This window comes from Pelecanus crispus, chromosome 1 (assembly GCF_030463565.1).
Source record: "Pelecanus crispus isolate bPelCri1 chromosome 1, bPelCri1.pri, whole genome shotgun sequence".
In the NCBI taxonomy this organism is placed as follows: Eukaryota; Metazoa; Chordata; class Aves; order Pelecaniformes; family Pelecanidae; genus Pelecanus; species Pelecanus crispus.
The window spans coordinates 121,171,231-121,189,097 of record NC_134643.1 but is presented as its reverse complement, the minus strand read 5'-3'; the positions used below and the strand labels follow the sequence as shown (position 1 = coordinate 121,189,097).

The 17,867-nt window shown below is 40.7% G+C and overlaps 1 protein-coding gene across 1 annotated transcript in view; it reads left to right on the top strand.

The window, feature by feature from the left end:
- Positions 1-291: 291 nt before the first annotated feature.
- GRIK1 (glutamate ionotropic receptor kainate type subunit 1) overlaps positions 292-17,867 on the top strand; it is a 75,494-nt gene continuing 57,918 nt past the window's right edge. The window contains exons 1-3 of the mRNA XM_075721060.1: positions 292-379; positions 2,807-3,064; positions 10,521-10,702. Coding sequence (XP_075577175.1) covers positions 307-379; positions 2,807-3,064; positions 10,521-10,702 — 513 coding nt within the window. The 5' untranslated portion in view covers positions 292-306. The remainder of the gene's footprint in view (positions 380-2,806; positions 3,065-10,520; positions 10,703-17,867) is intronic.

Sequence of the window (17,867 nt, the reverse complement as noted above, 5' to 3'; positions counted from 1 at the left end):
AGCAACATTCATAATATTGAGTTAACCTACAGTGACATTGTAGATAAAAACTAATGATCCAATATGCTTTTGCTGCAGTGCTTTTAACAGCGATTTTAACTGTTCTTCTTTATGAACACTCGGATTATTATTTCTCATAATTTATTTTTCTCTTTTTATGTACAGTGATGAAGAGGTGAATAATACTTCTCATTTATCTCTGTTTCAACAGGAGGGATATTTGAAACTGTGGAAAATGAACCTGTTAATATTGAAGAATTGGCTTTCAAGTTTGCCGTCACCAACATTAATAGAAACAGAACACTGATGCCTAATACCACATTAACCTATGACATCCAGAGAATTAACCTTTTTGATAGTTTTGAAGCCTCGAGAAGAGGTAATTATCTCAATTACTGTGTCAGTAACATGTATGTTCTATACTACCTTTCCCCAGCTTGGTCTCCTTTTTTGCTCCAACTGTAAGATGTGCATATGAACAGTAATACAAAATTCATCTTTCAAAGTTATTTGAACTAAGAATCAAGCTGGACTTGGACTTGTCATCTAGTTTCTGATAAAACACCTACATCCTGTCTGCATGCTCAGAGCCCCAGATGGAAGGTGGCAAGTCCAACCCATTTTTCTTTCAAAAAAATAGATTTGCCACCTGGAATTCTGCAGAAAATGATCACGGACTAACAGGGAGCACAGTGGGATGTCACAACCCATAATTAGCACACACACGGGTATCCATTATTCATAATATTATTTCTATTGTGCTTTAAAGAACAGAGGCCAGTGGCGTCCGTGTCCTGAAATATTAATGCTTCAGTGGCTTAGAGACAGAAGTAAATTTCTTTGTTATAAACAACTATAAGAGTTGGAGTGGACAAGTTTGGAATTTTTTTGCCTATTCTTTTATTTTTCTCAGAGGGAAAATTATGGTCCAATTTACTTGCATCTACTTTACTTGCAGACCAAAACAGAAAGGGGAAAAAAGTCACAACTCTCCTTAAGCACCATGTATTCCTTCACCTCTAGGAGGCAACCTTGAAGTTTCATAAAATTTTATATACAGCAATCTAGTTCCTGGAATTACGTGGTGCGCACACAATCTTATGCAAACAAGCCTGGAGAAAGACACATAAGTCACTAAGACTTTGCAAGTGTGCTTTGCAGTTCACTATAACATCTGTAACTGTAAATGGTACGAGTTATGCTTGCAACAAGGCAAAAGATGTGTCTGCTATAAGGCAAATGAAGGCTGGAAAATAAATATGCTTCACATCATGAATCATGCTAGAATGCTGGTGAGCTGTCACCTTTCAAACATCTAAGTTACTAAATTCTCCTCATGGTACTTTAGTTTCTTACTAAAGATTGGAAAAAAGGAGGACACTTTCAAAGAACATCGAAAATCACTTTAAATTGTATTTATTGCATTCTTTTTCAAGTATCAGATATATGCTGGAACTCTATGCTATCAAAAATCATGTATGCTGGATTTCTAACACATATAATCCAGACTGAAACAGGATTTTAGATTCCCTGTAGAGTGAGAATCTCTTCTGTGACTACTGTGAAAGTACCTTCTCCATTTAATCTGTAGGAAGGAATTAATTCTAAATATTTTTGTAAATCTACATGCAAAGAATCCATGAAGACAGTAGTAATTTCTTCTCATCATGAATTATTGATATTATTTATGCAATTTGCACATTAAAACCTGTCATCCTTTAGGAAGGCTTCTGAATTAAACCTTGAAAGCCTGTGCATTTTATGCTGTCTATAAAACACTCATCTGTAGACTGAAAACAGAAAAGAATTGATTTTCTGTCATATTCTATTACTATCAGAGAGCTAAATATTAATTTTAAAAACCTCAGCTCATTGTAGATGTTTGTGTACTTAGTATTTCACCCAAACGCAGTCATTTCTAAATTTCCCACCGAGAACTACCTTACAAAGAGTACAGCATTGCAACTCAGTGCAGGGCTTTGTCCCAGTTGATAAACCTTATTAGGAACATTTGCAGTAAATTTTACTAACGGACAAAAAGAATTAATATTACTTCATCTTTTGTCTGTTAGCCTGAAAAGACATGGGAGGGAAAGAAAAAAGAAAAAACGCTTACAGGAGGCATTCTTTTGGCTGAGATATAGGCACAAGGAGAAAGAAACCTTTGTTGACACTAGCATTTGACTGATTTGGAAAGGTATTAAAATGTCAGTGTGTGTTGGTTTTTTATTTCCCTGTGCCATTGCTGAGGGCTTTAGGCTTTACTGCCTGTTTTGTAAACACAGATTATGGAGTGCCGTGAATCATAGTGCCCTTTACTGTTTATATTCCTTCAGTAGCCTGAAATTAAAGCAACTCACATTGGTAGAAGCTTGCCAGTCACGGAGGGAATCCGTATAGTGTCTGTTGTGACTCTATGAACATATTTCCTGACACGCTGCCATGAAACTTAATTCATGTGACATCCCTTTGACAAGCCCGTAGCCAGAAAGCTCCTGGTTTCACCAGAATAATGCCATTCTGAAAAGGCAATTCAGGAATCAATGTGATCTGAAGGTAATGAGCAGAGAAGTTTCTTTGGTTTTTTATTTGTAGCAAGCAGGTTCTACGATACAATGCTTATCAGTAAAACCATTTTCAGGAACCGTTTGCAAATCTCTCAATGGGTTTGGGAGCAACATGGTTACCCATTCTCACTTTGAAATGATGGGGATAGGTGGAGAATAAATGATCTCAGTACACATCACACAAGTTACTTGCTTTTACCAACTAACAGCTTTTTCCTCTCCCTTCCTCTCTTGCTCAGCATGCGACCAGCTCGCTCTTGGTGTAGCTGCTCTGTTTGGACCTTCCCACAGCTCCTCCGTCAGTGCAGTGCAGTCCATTTGCAATGCACTTGAAGTTCCACATATTCAGACCCGATGGAAGCACCCTACAGTGGATAACAAAGATGCGTTTTATATCAACCTCTATCCAGACTATGCAGCCATCAGCAGAGCAGTTTTAGATCTTGTACTGTACTACAACTGGAAAATAGTAACAGTAGTATATGAAGACAGCACAGGTACGTAGTACTGGTGCACTGCAGGTCATGTACTTCTATTAATGTATGTATATGAATAAATTCTGTGAGAGAGAGTGCCTGTGATAGTTCACTTTGGCATACGTACAGCAGTTTTCCTCAGCATATAGAAGAAAAACATTTTGTAAGGTGCAGCTGTCCTTCTGCTGCTGTGGCTTTTGGAAAGCTGTTCACTTCATCAGACCTTAAGAAGTCACCAGGTTGCTCCTGGATTCTGAATACTCAATCACGTTTTGCTTCCTATTTCTGGAACCAATAACATGGCTTCAAACTGATAAATATTCTAGTGAGGGGCTGATTAGGGATTCCCCTTCTCAATGAGAGTTTGATCTTAAAAGGGATGCACCTACAACCCAAAAGTTCAAGCTGCAGCATTTTTAATGTAAAGACTACCTTGTTCCTTGAAACTGTCTCAGAAACAGTCAACCCACTTGTCAGCTGGGTACCAAAGACTGAATCTGAAAGTTGCAATTAGTGTAAAAGTTTCCAGCCTGGGACTCTTAACTTAGAGAAGATCATGCATTCTTTGCGACAAGAACCTCCCCCTGGGGCACACCGTAGTCATAGCTGTCCAGCGACATACCATGGACAACCAATATCTGCAACACATCCCTTTTTATTCACGGAACAAGAACAACAAAAAAAGATAAAAATAAACTCATTCCTGGGAACAAATGATTTAGAGGCTTATCAGAGACTAAGACTTTTTTTTTAATACAGAGACTATGGAAGAGTGTTGATATTATAAGGAAGTGCAAGCCACTCTTGCATGTCTTTACATATCTAGGCTTTACATATCAACCCCTGTTGCTGATACCATATGTTGTACCAACAGCCAAAGTATTTCAGGCAGTGTCATTTCCCTCACTGGAGTGGGAAGATATTGTTTCTGAGAAACTTATTAGCTGCTCTGGTCATTGAAAGAACTGTGTGCCTAAACTGCTCTCAGAAGGAGTCCTGTCCAGCAGGATTACACACCAAAATTTATTCCAAGCATGACTGCAGAGAACATAATCTCTGCTACAGTGTAGACTCAGTCATGGATTAAGGTTCCATAATCTGGCTTCACAAGAAAAGGTTTGCATGTAAACAAACCATTAAAAGCTCAGAGAGGTCTATAGCTCACCTGTCAAAACAAGGAAATGCTAAGCAAGGCCTGCCAACTGATTGCTTTTTGCAAGGCACAAAGTTACAGGTAAGGGCAAATTCTAAGCAGCAGAAAAGATTTTCCCCAAGGTATCATATCTGTAGAGATGAAGAAAATATAGCCAACGAAATAAGACTTACACTGACAGTTATTCCACTGTAAACTCTCATCACCATCCTTCAATGCTATCTTTTTATGGTAAAAGTATAGCTGAACCATACACATTTCTGAAAAATCCTGTTGCACATTAGCCATCATTGGTGCAAGCTGAGAACTTCACTGTCAACCCCACTCTGAGACTTGCATTCCCCTTTCTTTGCCCATTGACCACAAAAATATAGCACCTTCTGGAGCTCTACAGATGTGCAGGTAACATTTAAATTGATTCTTTGATAATGGCATAAAACAAACCTAGATGAGCCATGACCTCAGGCGTCTGCCTAAGCCTTTAAAGGGAGAATGCAAAAAAAAAAAAAAAAAGCCTTTTAAAATCATATTGTAAAAACTTGTCTGAAAGACACAATTCTGCTAAAAAAAACCCCAAAACTCAATTTAAGGCTAAAAATGATGTATTTATTTCTGCACTGTTGACAGCACAAAAGGAGCATGTTTCCTCCTGGATCCAAGAGGCAGGTCTCAGTGCCAATATTCTGCTCACCTTGGACTCAGGGTACACCAGAGGGATGGAGGTAGAAGAGAAAGAACAAGTCAGGCTGGGCTTACTGCAGCGGTCTTCTTGCATTTCCATTACAGTGATCTAGCTCAGCAGGATTTCTGCTGGACTCCTAGCACTGTATGCTAAAATATATTCATGGGTAAACAAGTAGAGGTCTTTTTCAGCCTACTCTATTATCAAATCAGCATTCAAAAACACTAAGTGCTGTGTATGTGTTCAGTTGCAAAAATGACTGATATTGAAGAAACTTCATCTGCAGAGATATTTACAAAGTAAATTAATCATCAATCATCTTACTAACTTGGAGTCAGGAAAGTAAACAGGTCAACTTTGATCAATATAAATAGTCTTTGGATTTTGGGTTAGAGTGATGCTGTTTAGCTCAACCTCTTTTTATTTCTCATCTCTCATGTTTGACATTGTTATAGCACAAGAAGATAAACCATATTAACCCCATTTTTTTCTTAAAGACTAATTATATGTGAAGAGCAGCTTCATTCCCAAACAAACAATGAACTCATAGCTGTAACAGTGAACTTCCAATGATCCATACCCAGATTATTCAGGTTGACATTAGCCCTGCTCCAGGTTAAGAGTCTATTTTGAACTTTATGTGTGGAAAATCCTGCTTCATCCTTCCCACTACAGCACTGCTCCAAGCCCACGTGCCATCACGGCCAGCTCCAGCATAGAGGCCACATAATGCACCAGTTTGCTAAGCTGTAGTTGCCCAGTTCCTGTAGCTATGGTTTTCACTGCTGCATGGAAACATCCATCAACAGAAATGCAGTTACAAGTGTGGACTGAGCAATGTTAAGAAAACACAGTTCATCTGAGTGAGCCCATGTTTCCAAATGATCCAAATCACTTGCGCCTACCCTCCTTAGCTCAGACACTATTTACCATGCTGCCAGCTTTTGTTATCCAAATGTTCTTTAGCCATAACTTTTTTCCAGTCAATGATTTTGGAGTGCATACAGAGACAAGAGCACTACAAATGTCTAACGGCTTAGCACCAGCCTTCACAGACCTCCGCTGTTTAATGAGGCTTTCTCATTGACGTCTGCTTTTTGAGATCTGGTAGATGATTACTTTATAGTCCCACATTTTTTATGAGCAGGTTGTATGATATATGAAGATGGACAACTCCCAGGGGCAAGTGCTTTACATCGAGGAAGCTACCTGCGTCAACAGAACTTGTAACACCGAACAAAGGCACTTGGTGTGATACGGAGATATCTTCCTTTGTCATCCTTCCTTAACATCTCTCTTAATTATAGTCCCAATTTTTCATTCTTCAGCATTTTACCACCATATCAGCTTTACTTTTTGCTTGTCCAGTGCTTACATTGGGGTAAGCCATTCTATGTTATCTCACATATCGATGATATTGACCAATAGTGCTAAAAATTACAATTGGAATAGGAAGTACTTAGTCATCCTGCTTCTTATCAAATATTATATTAAATGGTACCAAATGTACCATATTAAACAACTTTACTGTCTCCTCCAAAGGGACCTACAGCAGTTATAATGCTTGCATTTTGTTCCTAAAATACATTTGCAAAATTTCTTCATGTTTCCTGAGTTGAGCTGATCAGATTTTTACCCTCTTGTCTCTTAGACTTCAATATAAATAAGACTATAATAAAGCACACTACAGCTGATTGTGATTTCTAATTGCTGTCCTTACTGTGTCATTGAAAGATGGACATTCAGCCAAAGACATCTTTCTTGATACTAAATTAATAGCTTCTGGCTAGAGAGTTAATATTTATTTCAACATCTCTTAGTTTTCTCTTTCTGAAATTCTCATCCCGCTCATTAATGCCTATAGCTTTCTAATGCTAGGGAAAAAAAAAGACTCCTAAGCAAATGTATTTATTTTTCAGGTTGAGACCTTTTTTCAATATTAAGCATAATCCACATTATGTTCAGAGTCCCCAGGCCATAATCAACCTTCATTCTGATTATTAATTCCTCTTTATTTTTCATCAAGGTGTTAAAAAAGAGTTAGTTTCTATCAAGTGCAATGTCTTTGCGTAAGGCAAAAAATTGTCTCCTGAAGTTTAAAGGCAATCTAACAAAGCCTTGCAATAAACTGCATGACACATCAAGCATGCATTTCCCAAACTTTGGTACCATAAATTATGGTTTATATTTCCACATGCTAGGACTGGGTAGACATGCTGTTCTCTGGTTTAATTTAGTGGTTTGTAATACATCCCTTCCAATATCCCACTTTTGCACTTTGTTATTTGGCACATTGATCTGTAACAGACACATGACTTTGTCTCAGTTGTCAGCAACTCAAACAAAAGAAATAACACTGCCTTCAGTGCAAGTTTGACTCTGCTTTTGATCTACCTTCCCTGAATTCAATAACTTTAACCTACCAAGTGCTGAGAAGGGCAACTACATCAAATTCCTCATCTTCTATAAGAATCCCTGACTTTCTCCACTTGTTAGCCTCCTCTCCCAGCATTTGTTTAAGGCTCAGGGGAACAAAATCTTTTCATCATTTCAGTTCAATTAGTTTGCACAGGGCAGAATTTGAGTTCTTACTGAATTTGCTTTCTTTGAACTTGCGCTTACAAGAGACAGCTAACTTTGCTAAACCTAACACAGTTTTCTAATAAAAAGGAGTACTTTCTCCCAAAGCAGTAAAAGCATTTCTTCAATTTTGTCTGGTTAATTACATATACGTCTTTTTAATTAAAAAAAAAGGAAATAGGGAGGTGAAAACTTTCTCCCAACACACACTACCATGTTTACTGCCAATGTGTATGATTATTTGCCTGCTGGAACATTGTGTTTATGTTAGGCATGTTTGAACTCTTAAATAAGTCACATAGAACTTGCAGTAGTTCTAGACATCATGAAATGATATGAAATATTCAAAGACTCACATATTTTAACATTTTACTCAAGTATCAGAGCAAACAATTTCTCTTGATCAAACCACTAGCTGAAGTTGGAAATCCAACCCCAAAGCTTACTGCATCCATCAAGGTTAGAGATTACAAGATACTTCCTCGACAATACAGAAAATTCCCAACCCTGTTTCCAAAGGAAAACAGGAAAGTGTTAGATGTCTGGGTAAAAGGCAGCAGAATACAGACAGTAGGCTAAGAAAGTTAGTGAAACAAGTCTGGTTTCCATCCTTATAGATTTTGTTTAAAAGCCTTAAATTTTCCTCCCAACAGTACTGGCTAACACTCTCTACAGGCCCTTCACAGTTCATGCTCAGCCACCACAGCTTCCACCTGGCTGGACTCTACAGCATCTTTCCTACCAAGTTCCTGCTCCAGCGCAGTGCTGTGTTGCTGTTCAGGTCACATCACCCACTTTGCAGAGAGGGGGCCGATGCCCAGGATATGTCGCTTCTGAGCCCTTCCCAGTTTGGCTGCTACTTCCTTCCCAACCTCATGTGCAGTCCATGATGCCTCCTGACTGTTGCAGGTAGAGCTTCAGATGGTCTCACCAAGCAAGAGAAAAGTGACGGCCCTAGGCACTGCGTTTGCCCAGGCCTTCCCCACTCCCCCCAGGAGTCAGACTAAGCACTTCACAGTTAAGATTTGTCCCAAATCAAGACTTCGTGGCATCATGTCCAAGGCTTTAGATTTGTTGAGCAGGAGGAAGAGGAAGGAGAGCACTGATGGCTATTCTCCTGTGCTACTAATTATGCTGGCAGTCAGTTGATTCAGGCTTTTGCCTGGTTCTCCAGAAAAATAACGGCAGTTCTTTTCACTACTTCTTTGATTTCTTCAGTACACTATAGCTAGGCTTTACCTTCATTTCATGTGGTGGTAGGAAGTGATGGGAAGTGCAAGGTCCAAGTCTCAGGTGTCTGAAGTAGATATTTTAAGGCACAGAGCATTTTCTTTCCCCCAAAAAAGAGTTGGAGGTGGGTGACCAACCGCTTCTGCTTTTTCCCACACTTGCACTTAAGTACTTTCTGTTGCTGGAAAGAGAAACTACAGTACTCAGTCTGCGGCTGTGGATAAGACGCAAGATTCCCTGCATGCTGGACTCTTCCTCCCAAATCTCAGTTTTCCCTCTTAGAGTCGCCATTTGTTATAGTGGCCAAGACACTGCAATCAAGGGCTGAATACTTGAGTGCATGGTACAAGCAAGCTACAGCTTTACAGCCAGATTACACAAAGTCCCTTACTTGTTAGTCAGTGTTGGAAGCATGTGCCCCATTCTCATAATAATGAGCTCAAATTGTTTCATATTTACACAGGCTGGCTTCCAGCCAGGCTCCGCTCTCACAGTGTGTGCAGTAATTTACATTTGAATACTTATAATGCTTAATATTCTATATTGATTGTTGATACTTGAAAACCTGCAAAGAACAGACCCAGCATTACAGGCGGAGGGAAAGATTAGTTTTTTCAAAACACATTGCCAGTACTTGAGTGAAAGCCAACAGTCCTCAACATAGCAATCAATCTCTAACCTCAGAAGAAATAGGGATGCTTCATCTTGCCTTATGTGTACCATTGGACCATTCAACCAAGGACATTCACTCACAAGACAAATATATACACACTCCCAGCAGGAGAGCAATGAGTTTTTTCATATTAAAAATTTGTTTGATTATTGTTCAAGAAGTGCTTCTTGCCTGTATTCTCTCTCTCTCCATGCATATTTTAAGACAGACTTTTACTTTCACTCAGCAGGAGATCACGAGTTTTTTGTAAGTAAATTGCATTCATGGATAATGAGAAAGAGACGGTAATCACACACCTCAAAGAACTCTTTACCATCTTACTTAGGTTTTGGAGGCAGTACAAATTACTTAGGAGTGCTGAATTAGCTAGTAGAATTGCACTGTGTTTAAATACTTGGGCAAATCTTCAACTGGTTGAGCTCCGCTGACTTCAAGTAAGCCATGTAAATCTGTACCAGCTGAAGACATAGCCTTAGAAATCATGTTCTTGTGTTTACAGACGTAGAGCTGAATCTCAAAATATTTCAGTTCTTTATAAGATCTCAGACTTGCTGAGGCTTTTTGTCTCTAAATTGATGATAAGAAAAATTTAAGGCTCCTCCTCTGGGGTATTGCAATGTATGCTGAAATGAGGACAATGAGAGCCATATGGATGGCTATTAAGAATAATTATTGGTAAGTGCCACTCAGGCTAACCACTGGCTTCTAAGTGAGCCACAATGGAGGTGCTGGCCATTGAACATTTTTCTCCCTCTGTCTCCTCTCGTCTGCTCATGCTTCACAGTAGTCAGGAAAGTTAGTAAAGAGGTTTCTTCAATTCTATGTGCTTGTTGTTTAATATTGAAATAATAATTAGCTGCCAAAGAAGAAGCATTATATCCTTTTTGTAATAAACTGTATCAATATAGCATCAATACAAACATAACCTATGGTCAACCAATTAAAAATATGTTTCAGAATATTTAGATGTTGAAGCCAAGTATAAGTATGAAAAGGAAAAGCTATAACAATATTAGTTGGGAGGCTGGTAAATATGAAGCTAACAACTACCCACTGGGTATGTGAAATATGTTGGGTCCGATAAGAGACCCTGTTTAAGTGACAATAAATGCTCATTGCACAGAATGGTTAGTTGTATAACTGCATATAATTTTTTCAGGTCTAATTCGCCTGCAAGAGCTCATCAAAGCCCCTTCTAGATACAACATTAAAATCAAAATCCGCCAGCTGCCCTCTGGGAATAAAGATGCCAGGCCTTTACTCAAGGAGATGAAGAAGGGCAAGGAGTTCTACGTGATATTTGATTGCTCACATGAAACAGCAGCAGAAATCCTTAAGCAGGTAAGGGGAAGGGGGTGAAAAAGCATGACATTCATTTTGTATCCTGAAAGTTTTCAGCCTCTCTGGTCTTCATTTTCTGGGACACACTAAAACTGAATGCATTTACCAATTAGGCCATAGGCTTGTTAATTCCAGGGACAGAAGTTGTTACAGAATGTGCAGCAGCATCTGAGCACTCCACAAGACTTCAGGGTTTCACAGAGCCATAAGGACCAGCAGCAGTATTGATGTCTGAAGAGAAGCCCATAGATATCCCACAAAAGGAAATATGCATTTCTTTGTAATACTTCAGGTTCTGCTTGACTATGAAGATTGCTGCATTTATTTTAGTTTGTCCTGGTTTAATCAATAGAGTTTGTATGTCTCCCCCACGAAAAATGGAAGAGCCCATTTTGGAGTGCTTAGGGAGTGGCTCGCATTGAGCTATTGCCTCCACAGAGGCTGCACATCAGGCTCAGTGCTGACTACAGTAACAACAGGGCATTAATCCACTGCAGACAAGAGTGTAAGTCTGCATTCACATTCCTGTAACAAAGCAAGATTTGGTCTGCTGGCACTACCTCATTACGTTTTAAACTCTGGTACATCAAGAAGATGAAGCAGAGACAGTATCAGAAGAAAAACGTATACTTTAAAATGGGAAGAGAGGTTATTGTACAAGGGTTGACATAGCCCTGACCTAAGAATGAGAGTTGGACAGCCACACAAGGCAAGGACAAAAACCACAAAGCCTGATGTTAATGGGCTGGGACATTACCAGGGGCACACCAAGAGTAGTGTAAATTGGAATTTACTGTTGTCACTTGCTATATATTTCTAGACAATCAAAGTCTAAAGCACTGGCTCCTGCAATTCATTGACCTACAGACAATAATTCCAAGCAAGTAATACATTGTGAATGTCATTTCCCTTTTTGCTACACCTGTAGGTGTGAGGGGTTGTTGTTTTTACTCTCAGTCAGAGAAATGGGAAATAGTGATCCCAAAAGACCACCAGAGAGTTTCCACTGATCTAAATGCACCCATATGGCCTGTCCCATAAAGGTTAAAACCTATGCTTCCATCCCAGAATGTTTTGCTGAAATATTAAGTTATGCAGAGTAGCATTCTATATCAAAGTAAGACAGCTTACAGGTTGCATTAGTCTGCGGAGCCAGAAACCATCGTCTCCACACTGGAGAATCTTGGTCCTGTGAATACAGACTTGCAGGATGGTGTCCTAAATCAGACACACTACGGCTGAGAGCAGCACACAAATTCCCATGAGCTAGTAGGGTTAGATTTACTGCTGTCAGGAAAGTTGGCCTGTACTAGATTTTAGGATTTTCTTTGTGCAAGTTATATATTTAAGCTACGGCAGGGCCAGGTGTGGGCATGATGTTGGGAATGTGAGGGAAGGGCAAGGGGAGGGTGTGCAATCACATGGCTGCTCTCTCACGTGATGGGGAGTACACTGTAGAAAGCGACATTAATTGGGACAGGGGGTGGACAGGAGAGCTGCTGCCCCCTCACTCTGCTCCCTGTAGGGCTGTCCAAAAGCATTAAAACATGACAGCAGGAACAAGCTGCTCCAAAATGAGATTTGTGGGGGAAGAGTTAAACTGACAACACAAATTTTCAAGGATCTGCAGGAAGAAAGTACAGATGTCTGCCACACTGCAGGAAGCACAAAGCTTCAAATATACCAGGCTGAGTATGAAAAAAAAAAAAATAACCTTAGTGTCAAAAGAAGAAGAGGAAGTGCTAAAAGATGCACTAAGACAGGGCAAAGTGGCAGAACAGTTGGTGTGGGGAATGGATCAGGGAGACAACCAACAAGCTGCAGATGAAGATAATGCTCTCCAATGCCTTAAGGACTCAGAGAAGGATAGTGAATGGCAGTGCGGGAGGAAACAGCAAAATTAAGAGAGGTACACCTGTGGGGCAGAGCTGCTGGAAAGGAAGCAACATAAATATAGGCTAGAAAGAAAGGAAAATGGCTTTTATAGAAGATAGTTCTGTGGCTGAATCTAGATGCTGGCAGCAGTAACTCAGGTGTTGAAGTTCCTCACTGTCAAAGGCAGCTGTGAAATGTGAAGGTGTGGAGGGCTCTGAATTCACATGGGACACATCTGATTGTAGGTTAGCTATATGAAGTACCATGGTTTGTATTCTCATCACTGCACACACAAACCCCTGTATAATTTTACACTGAATGAAAACAAGATGCTAAAGAGAATACTGTAGAAATTATTTTAAGAAAACTCTGCAATATTAGTAGAAAATATTTTTGACTTTGTGAATGACCCAATAGATATTATGGGAAAAATACATATCATTGTTTAATTATATAAGATTTCTGATAGGAGTAGGAATCAGAGCCAACAGTCACCTAAACCTGTCCCCAAAGTGAAAATTTCTTGTCTGCCTACAGTATTTGCAATAATGTAGTAGGTGTTTAGTAGCCCGTGCAGGAGAAGATAAATAAAGGAAGCGGAGATTTGTAGCGGGTTGGGGTGCTGAGGTTATTTTACAGGTTAAAAATGCAGCAGGGTCACACAGGGACATACCCACCATTGCTTATGCTTGGTTCTTGTGTCCTGGTCACCCTCCAAGCCTACACAGGTTTCCCCCCTCCAGGTTTTGCACAAGGTTCTGCATTCCCCGCCTCCTCCCTCCAAGCCCAAGGGTGCCCCCTCTGCACCAGGATCTGCTCCACCTCCTTTGGACAATCCCCCAGCACAGGTGGGCAGCATCCCTCACCTCCTTCAAGCCTCACCTATGCTGGGAAAGAGGCAGAAGGCCACCTCTCACCTGCTCTGGCCACGTTTGCCTGCTGGGGAGCAGCGAGGCATACGGCCAGCAGCATTTCTTCTGCCAGCCTGCCTCTGAGCTGAAGGCACAGGCAGGGCAGAAGAACTGCTGCCCTTCCTCCAGCAGTGCCCATGCCACCGGGGTTGGCAGCAGCAGCAACGGTTCTGCAAGCAGGGGCCACTCGTGCCAGCACTCAGGGGGCACCGGCTGTGGCACGGCTTGTTTCCCAGGAAGGGAGGGCAAGGAATGCCCAAAAGCTCTTTCTGGGAGCGAAAGGATTAGCACATCCAGAATTATGGATGAAAGGTCAGCATATGGATCTGTGAGAGTGTGGAGCTACCTGACCCAGCTGCATCACGGGGCTGTGGGACGAGGGCAGGTGACCTCTTCATTTGCCTCCTTCAACCTTCTGTTTACAAAACATCACAAAAGACAGATTTCTTCTCTTAAACGAGACCATCTTTTGCTTATTTATAGCTTCAACTAAAATACCATTGAGCCACACTTCTTCCTTGTGCACAACAAGACAGGTGAATCAATAACCTAATTTAAACAAAATACAAAGCCTGCACACAGCTGAATAACCTATTCCCTAAACTCACACATTTCCCTTTCTCTCTGACATGCTGCAGAGAGCCCAGGCTTTCACGGTCCCTGACCACCTTGATGAGGCCTGGCCCTCTCCTCACCTAGATCTGGAAGGAGCAAGAGGAAATTGTGATTATTAATTGCTGCCTTTTCCAATAGTCACTTTGAATTTTCTCTCCATATTCCCTCATGAGGGTTGGTAACCTCATGCGACCAGTACTCAGCAGCTAAGGGAGTTTTCCAGCTCTGTTGCCTGTACCAGGTAACCACTGTCCAAAGTGGGAGCTCCACAGGGATCAGGATATTCTGAAATTACTTGAACTAGGAGGTTATGCCAGCAGGGTTTTCAAACAAGATGTACCACACCAGCAGAGCTGATGGAAAAAGTTGCAGCTGGTCTGTCACTCCCATAGTCTACTTGAAAATCTTGGCTGCTGGAGCTTTAAAGCTCATGAAGACTGAACAAATCATCTGACAAGGAGTGAGATCTAGTAGAGAATTAGATGCCAAAAGCAGCGGCTAAGTGCAGCTGTGGCTTCTTAGGGTAAAATTGTGATCTCCAAAGCCCCGCTCAGGATCTGCTTAAGCTCTATAGGAACCACTCTGACTTCAGCATTGCCTTTCCTGCTCTGCTCCGAGGGTGCCTAACATCTCTCTCCTTTCCAAGCCTAAAAATAGATATCCCTGAAAGAGCGTGAGATAATAAGGCACCCTCCAAACTTGCCAAAGACCAGCAGGACTGAGTCCCTTACATAAGCAAGTTGGACACACTTTATTAAGGAAAAATCTGGTCATTACAACATTTACCTAAAATATTTTATCGGCAGAGATTTGGTGCTCTGTCTAGACTAGGTAAGAAATCCCACAAGTCAGCTGAACCTCGCTATTGCAAATTGCAGTCTGTTTTATTCACAAATCTTCCAATATGTCCTGTGCATACTGTATTTAGTCTGATATTGTCTTTTTGTATGAGGAGCTTAGTTCAAGAGGTTAAGTTTTTATGGTTAACCTTCAATTTATTCTTCTAACACACCAATAGTTGACATAGATTTTACTGCTAGGCAAACTTACCTCATAAATTATGTTGCTACTAGCCTTAAATTATCTACTTCTTCCTCCACACCTCTAAAATAAATTTTATGAAAAGCACTACATATTTAATCAGGTTTAGGACACTCACAGAGCATTTTATAAAGACTTCTACGTTCACTTTCACTATGTGACAGACAAAGAGCAAAATAATTAATTCAGTTCCTACAGAAGTATGAAAACTAAGTGTCACAATAGTATACATTCCAGGTACAATAATAAATGTGAGAATATAAAACTTCAGTTCCTGAGTATGCCTCTTCTGGTAATTTGACAGGAAGGCTGAAGTCCATTCTCTGCCAAGAAAAGGCAGGATTAGCTCTGTTCTCACTGCCGCTGGAGAAATACCAGTGGCAGACCACCCCCAGATGCCCCCAAGCCCCAGGGTGAGAAGCAGAGACATACTCACCTCACTGGTTCTCCTCTCTCTTATTGATTTTATAAAGGGGTTGCTGATCAGAGGCCGTCTTCTTCTGGCCCTCTGGTTACTGCTGAATGGTATCAGATGGCGAGAGCGTTGGTCCCTAGGGCATGCATGGGTTAAGACATCAGCAGACTGTGGGCACAGAAATGGTGCGGCAGGGGTAATTCATCCTGAAATTTCTCAGTGCACTTCAGTTCCCAAATCTAAATGTGGGTCTCCATAGAAGTAAATGTGGCCATTGCTTTGGAAGCTTTATTCTGAGATTAAATTATATACAGCAGCATGGGCTATAAATCTGAGTACAGTCTTTTGGGATCCTTGCTGTGTAACATCATAGCTGCACTATGCTGAGACCTCTGCTTCTCTGTTCTCGTTAGCTGTGCTGTCCAGATGAAAGTTAAACTAGTTACATAAGCTCAGTGCAGTGCCATCCATGCTACATCTTGCACATGCAGTTGTTCTTTGCTTCCTTGGAAGATTCACTGGGTGGTGCAAATGCAAGTAAACTTTCAGACTGAAAGAGTGCTTTCAGTCTTGGTACTGTGAGATGATGTCCATGCTGGAGTTTGAAAGGTAATACTACTGCCCTAGCTCTGTGGGATCTCCTCAGGAAGCAGAAGGAGCCAGCCACAGCTGACTGGGACCCTGGGCCAACACATTTGTCCTGCCCTATTGCTATGGCCCTTGCTTCCAGCTGGGCTCCAATACTAGTGAAGTACTTACAGAATACCTCTTGCTTCTTGACATGGCTCATGTCCATGTTGGAGGAGCTCTATAACACTCCAGCTGTACCCCTGCTGTGACTGAGTGGGATGCAGATTTCCAGTGAGTTAAGTCATGTCCAAGTAAAGCTGTCTACATAGAGTCCAGGGAAGCACTGTAAGCACAATATAAACCTTTTATCTTCAACACTTGAGAGGCAAGGAGGCAGAGGGGCTTTTGTTCATTATGGTGTATCTTGCTGATCTTAGAAAACAGTGGTGGTACTAATTAATTGGATAATGAAATGCATTCATTTAATGGTCATGAAATTAAATAATAGCATAAGTGAGGAAAAGGCAAAGTGAAAGCAAGCAAAATATTTGATGCAGTTCCCACCAATGTGCTTCACCATCATTCTGGTTTCAGCCAGCCTTGAAGGAAGACTGACAGTAGCTCTAAATGAGGTGGTGACTTTTTTACAAGATGAACAAACGCAGGTAGGAGCTGGGATATGATGCAAGGCAGGAACAGGGCACCCAATGAGATTTACAGACAGAAAAGAGATTATTTTTATCCAGTTTCTGTCAGTTTGCCATATATAATTTGACCACTGATACTTTTTCAGATTCACATTGCAGTTCATGACCCATAGGTAAAAGTACAGGTCTGTGAAAGACAAGGCCCAAACCTCTGATCTGAAATGGATAATTAGAGATGGAAGTCTCTTTATCTTATTTGCCAAGATAATCCATAATCCATAATCCAGCCATATCTGAGTTTGGCTGAAGAACAGATTTTATACAGGGTAGGATGGGTAGGAGAATGGAGAATATTTTAGCCTGGTTTCACTAGCTCACATTCATCTAAGTTCCACAGTAAGTAAAAGCTGTTATTATTTAAATAGGACATTTGTATCAGATGCATAATTATTTAAATAATTACATGCAAAGTTATTTAAATAGGAATGTGTAATGAAATCTCATTCTAGTTTCTTATGGGCAGCTATATATACATAAACCAATCTTGTTGGCCTCCCTTCTCTCTTCTGGGCTGCTGTGCTCATTTTCTCTAGTGGGGAGGACACTTGCTCTGTGGCAAGACACTGTGCAAGACACTGCTTTGCAAGGTACTTCAGAGGTGTCCCAACCTGAAAGAAGTTTTTGCTCCTAACATGCTTTTATTATTGCCTTGCTCCTGGTAGTTCCTAGAAGCTGCTTTCCCTGTATCTGCTGTGTTGCAAACACATAGCAGAAGATGAGTCCTTGCAGCTCTCCTATTTACGCTAATAGGAGCATCCAAACCATTAAGGCTTGGGAGTCATTAATGCTTTGGGGTCTCCAGCGTGATACTTAGCATTCCTCTTGCTTTTGCTTTAACTTTTCCCTGTCTCCTGTTTTCCTAACACCATCCATCAGAGTGGGTGTTTGGTACTGTCATTAAGTGGTCATTCATTGGGAATTTTACTTAGTGACCATGTTACCCTAAATCATAAATAAGTTATTATTACAAAGTCTTTATGATTCATGAATAAAAAGCACCCTATTTAGGTCAACCTACTGATCTAACTCAC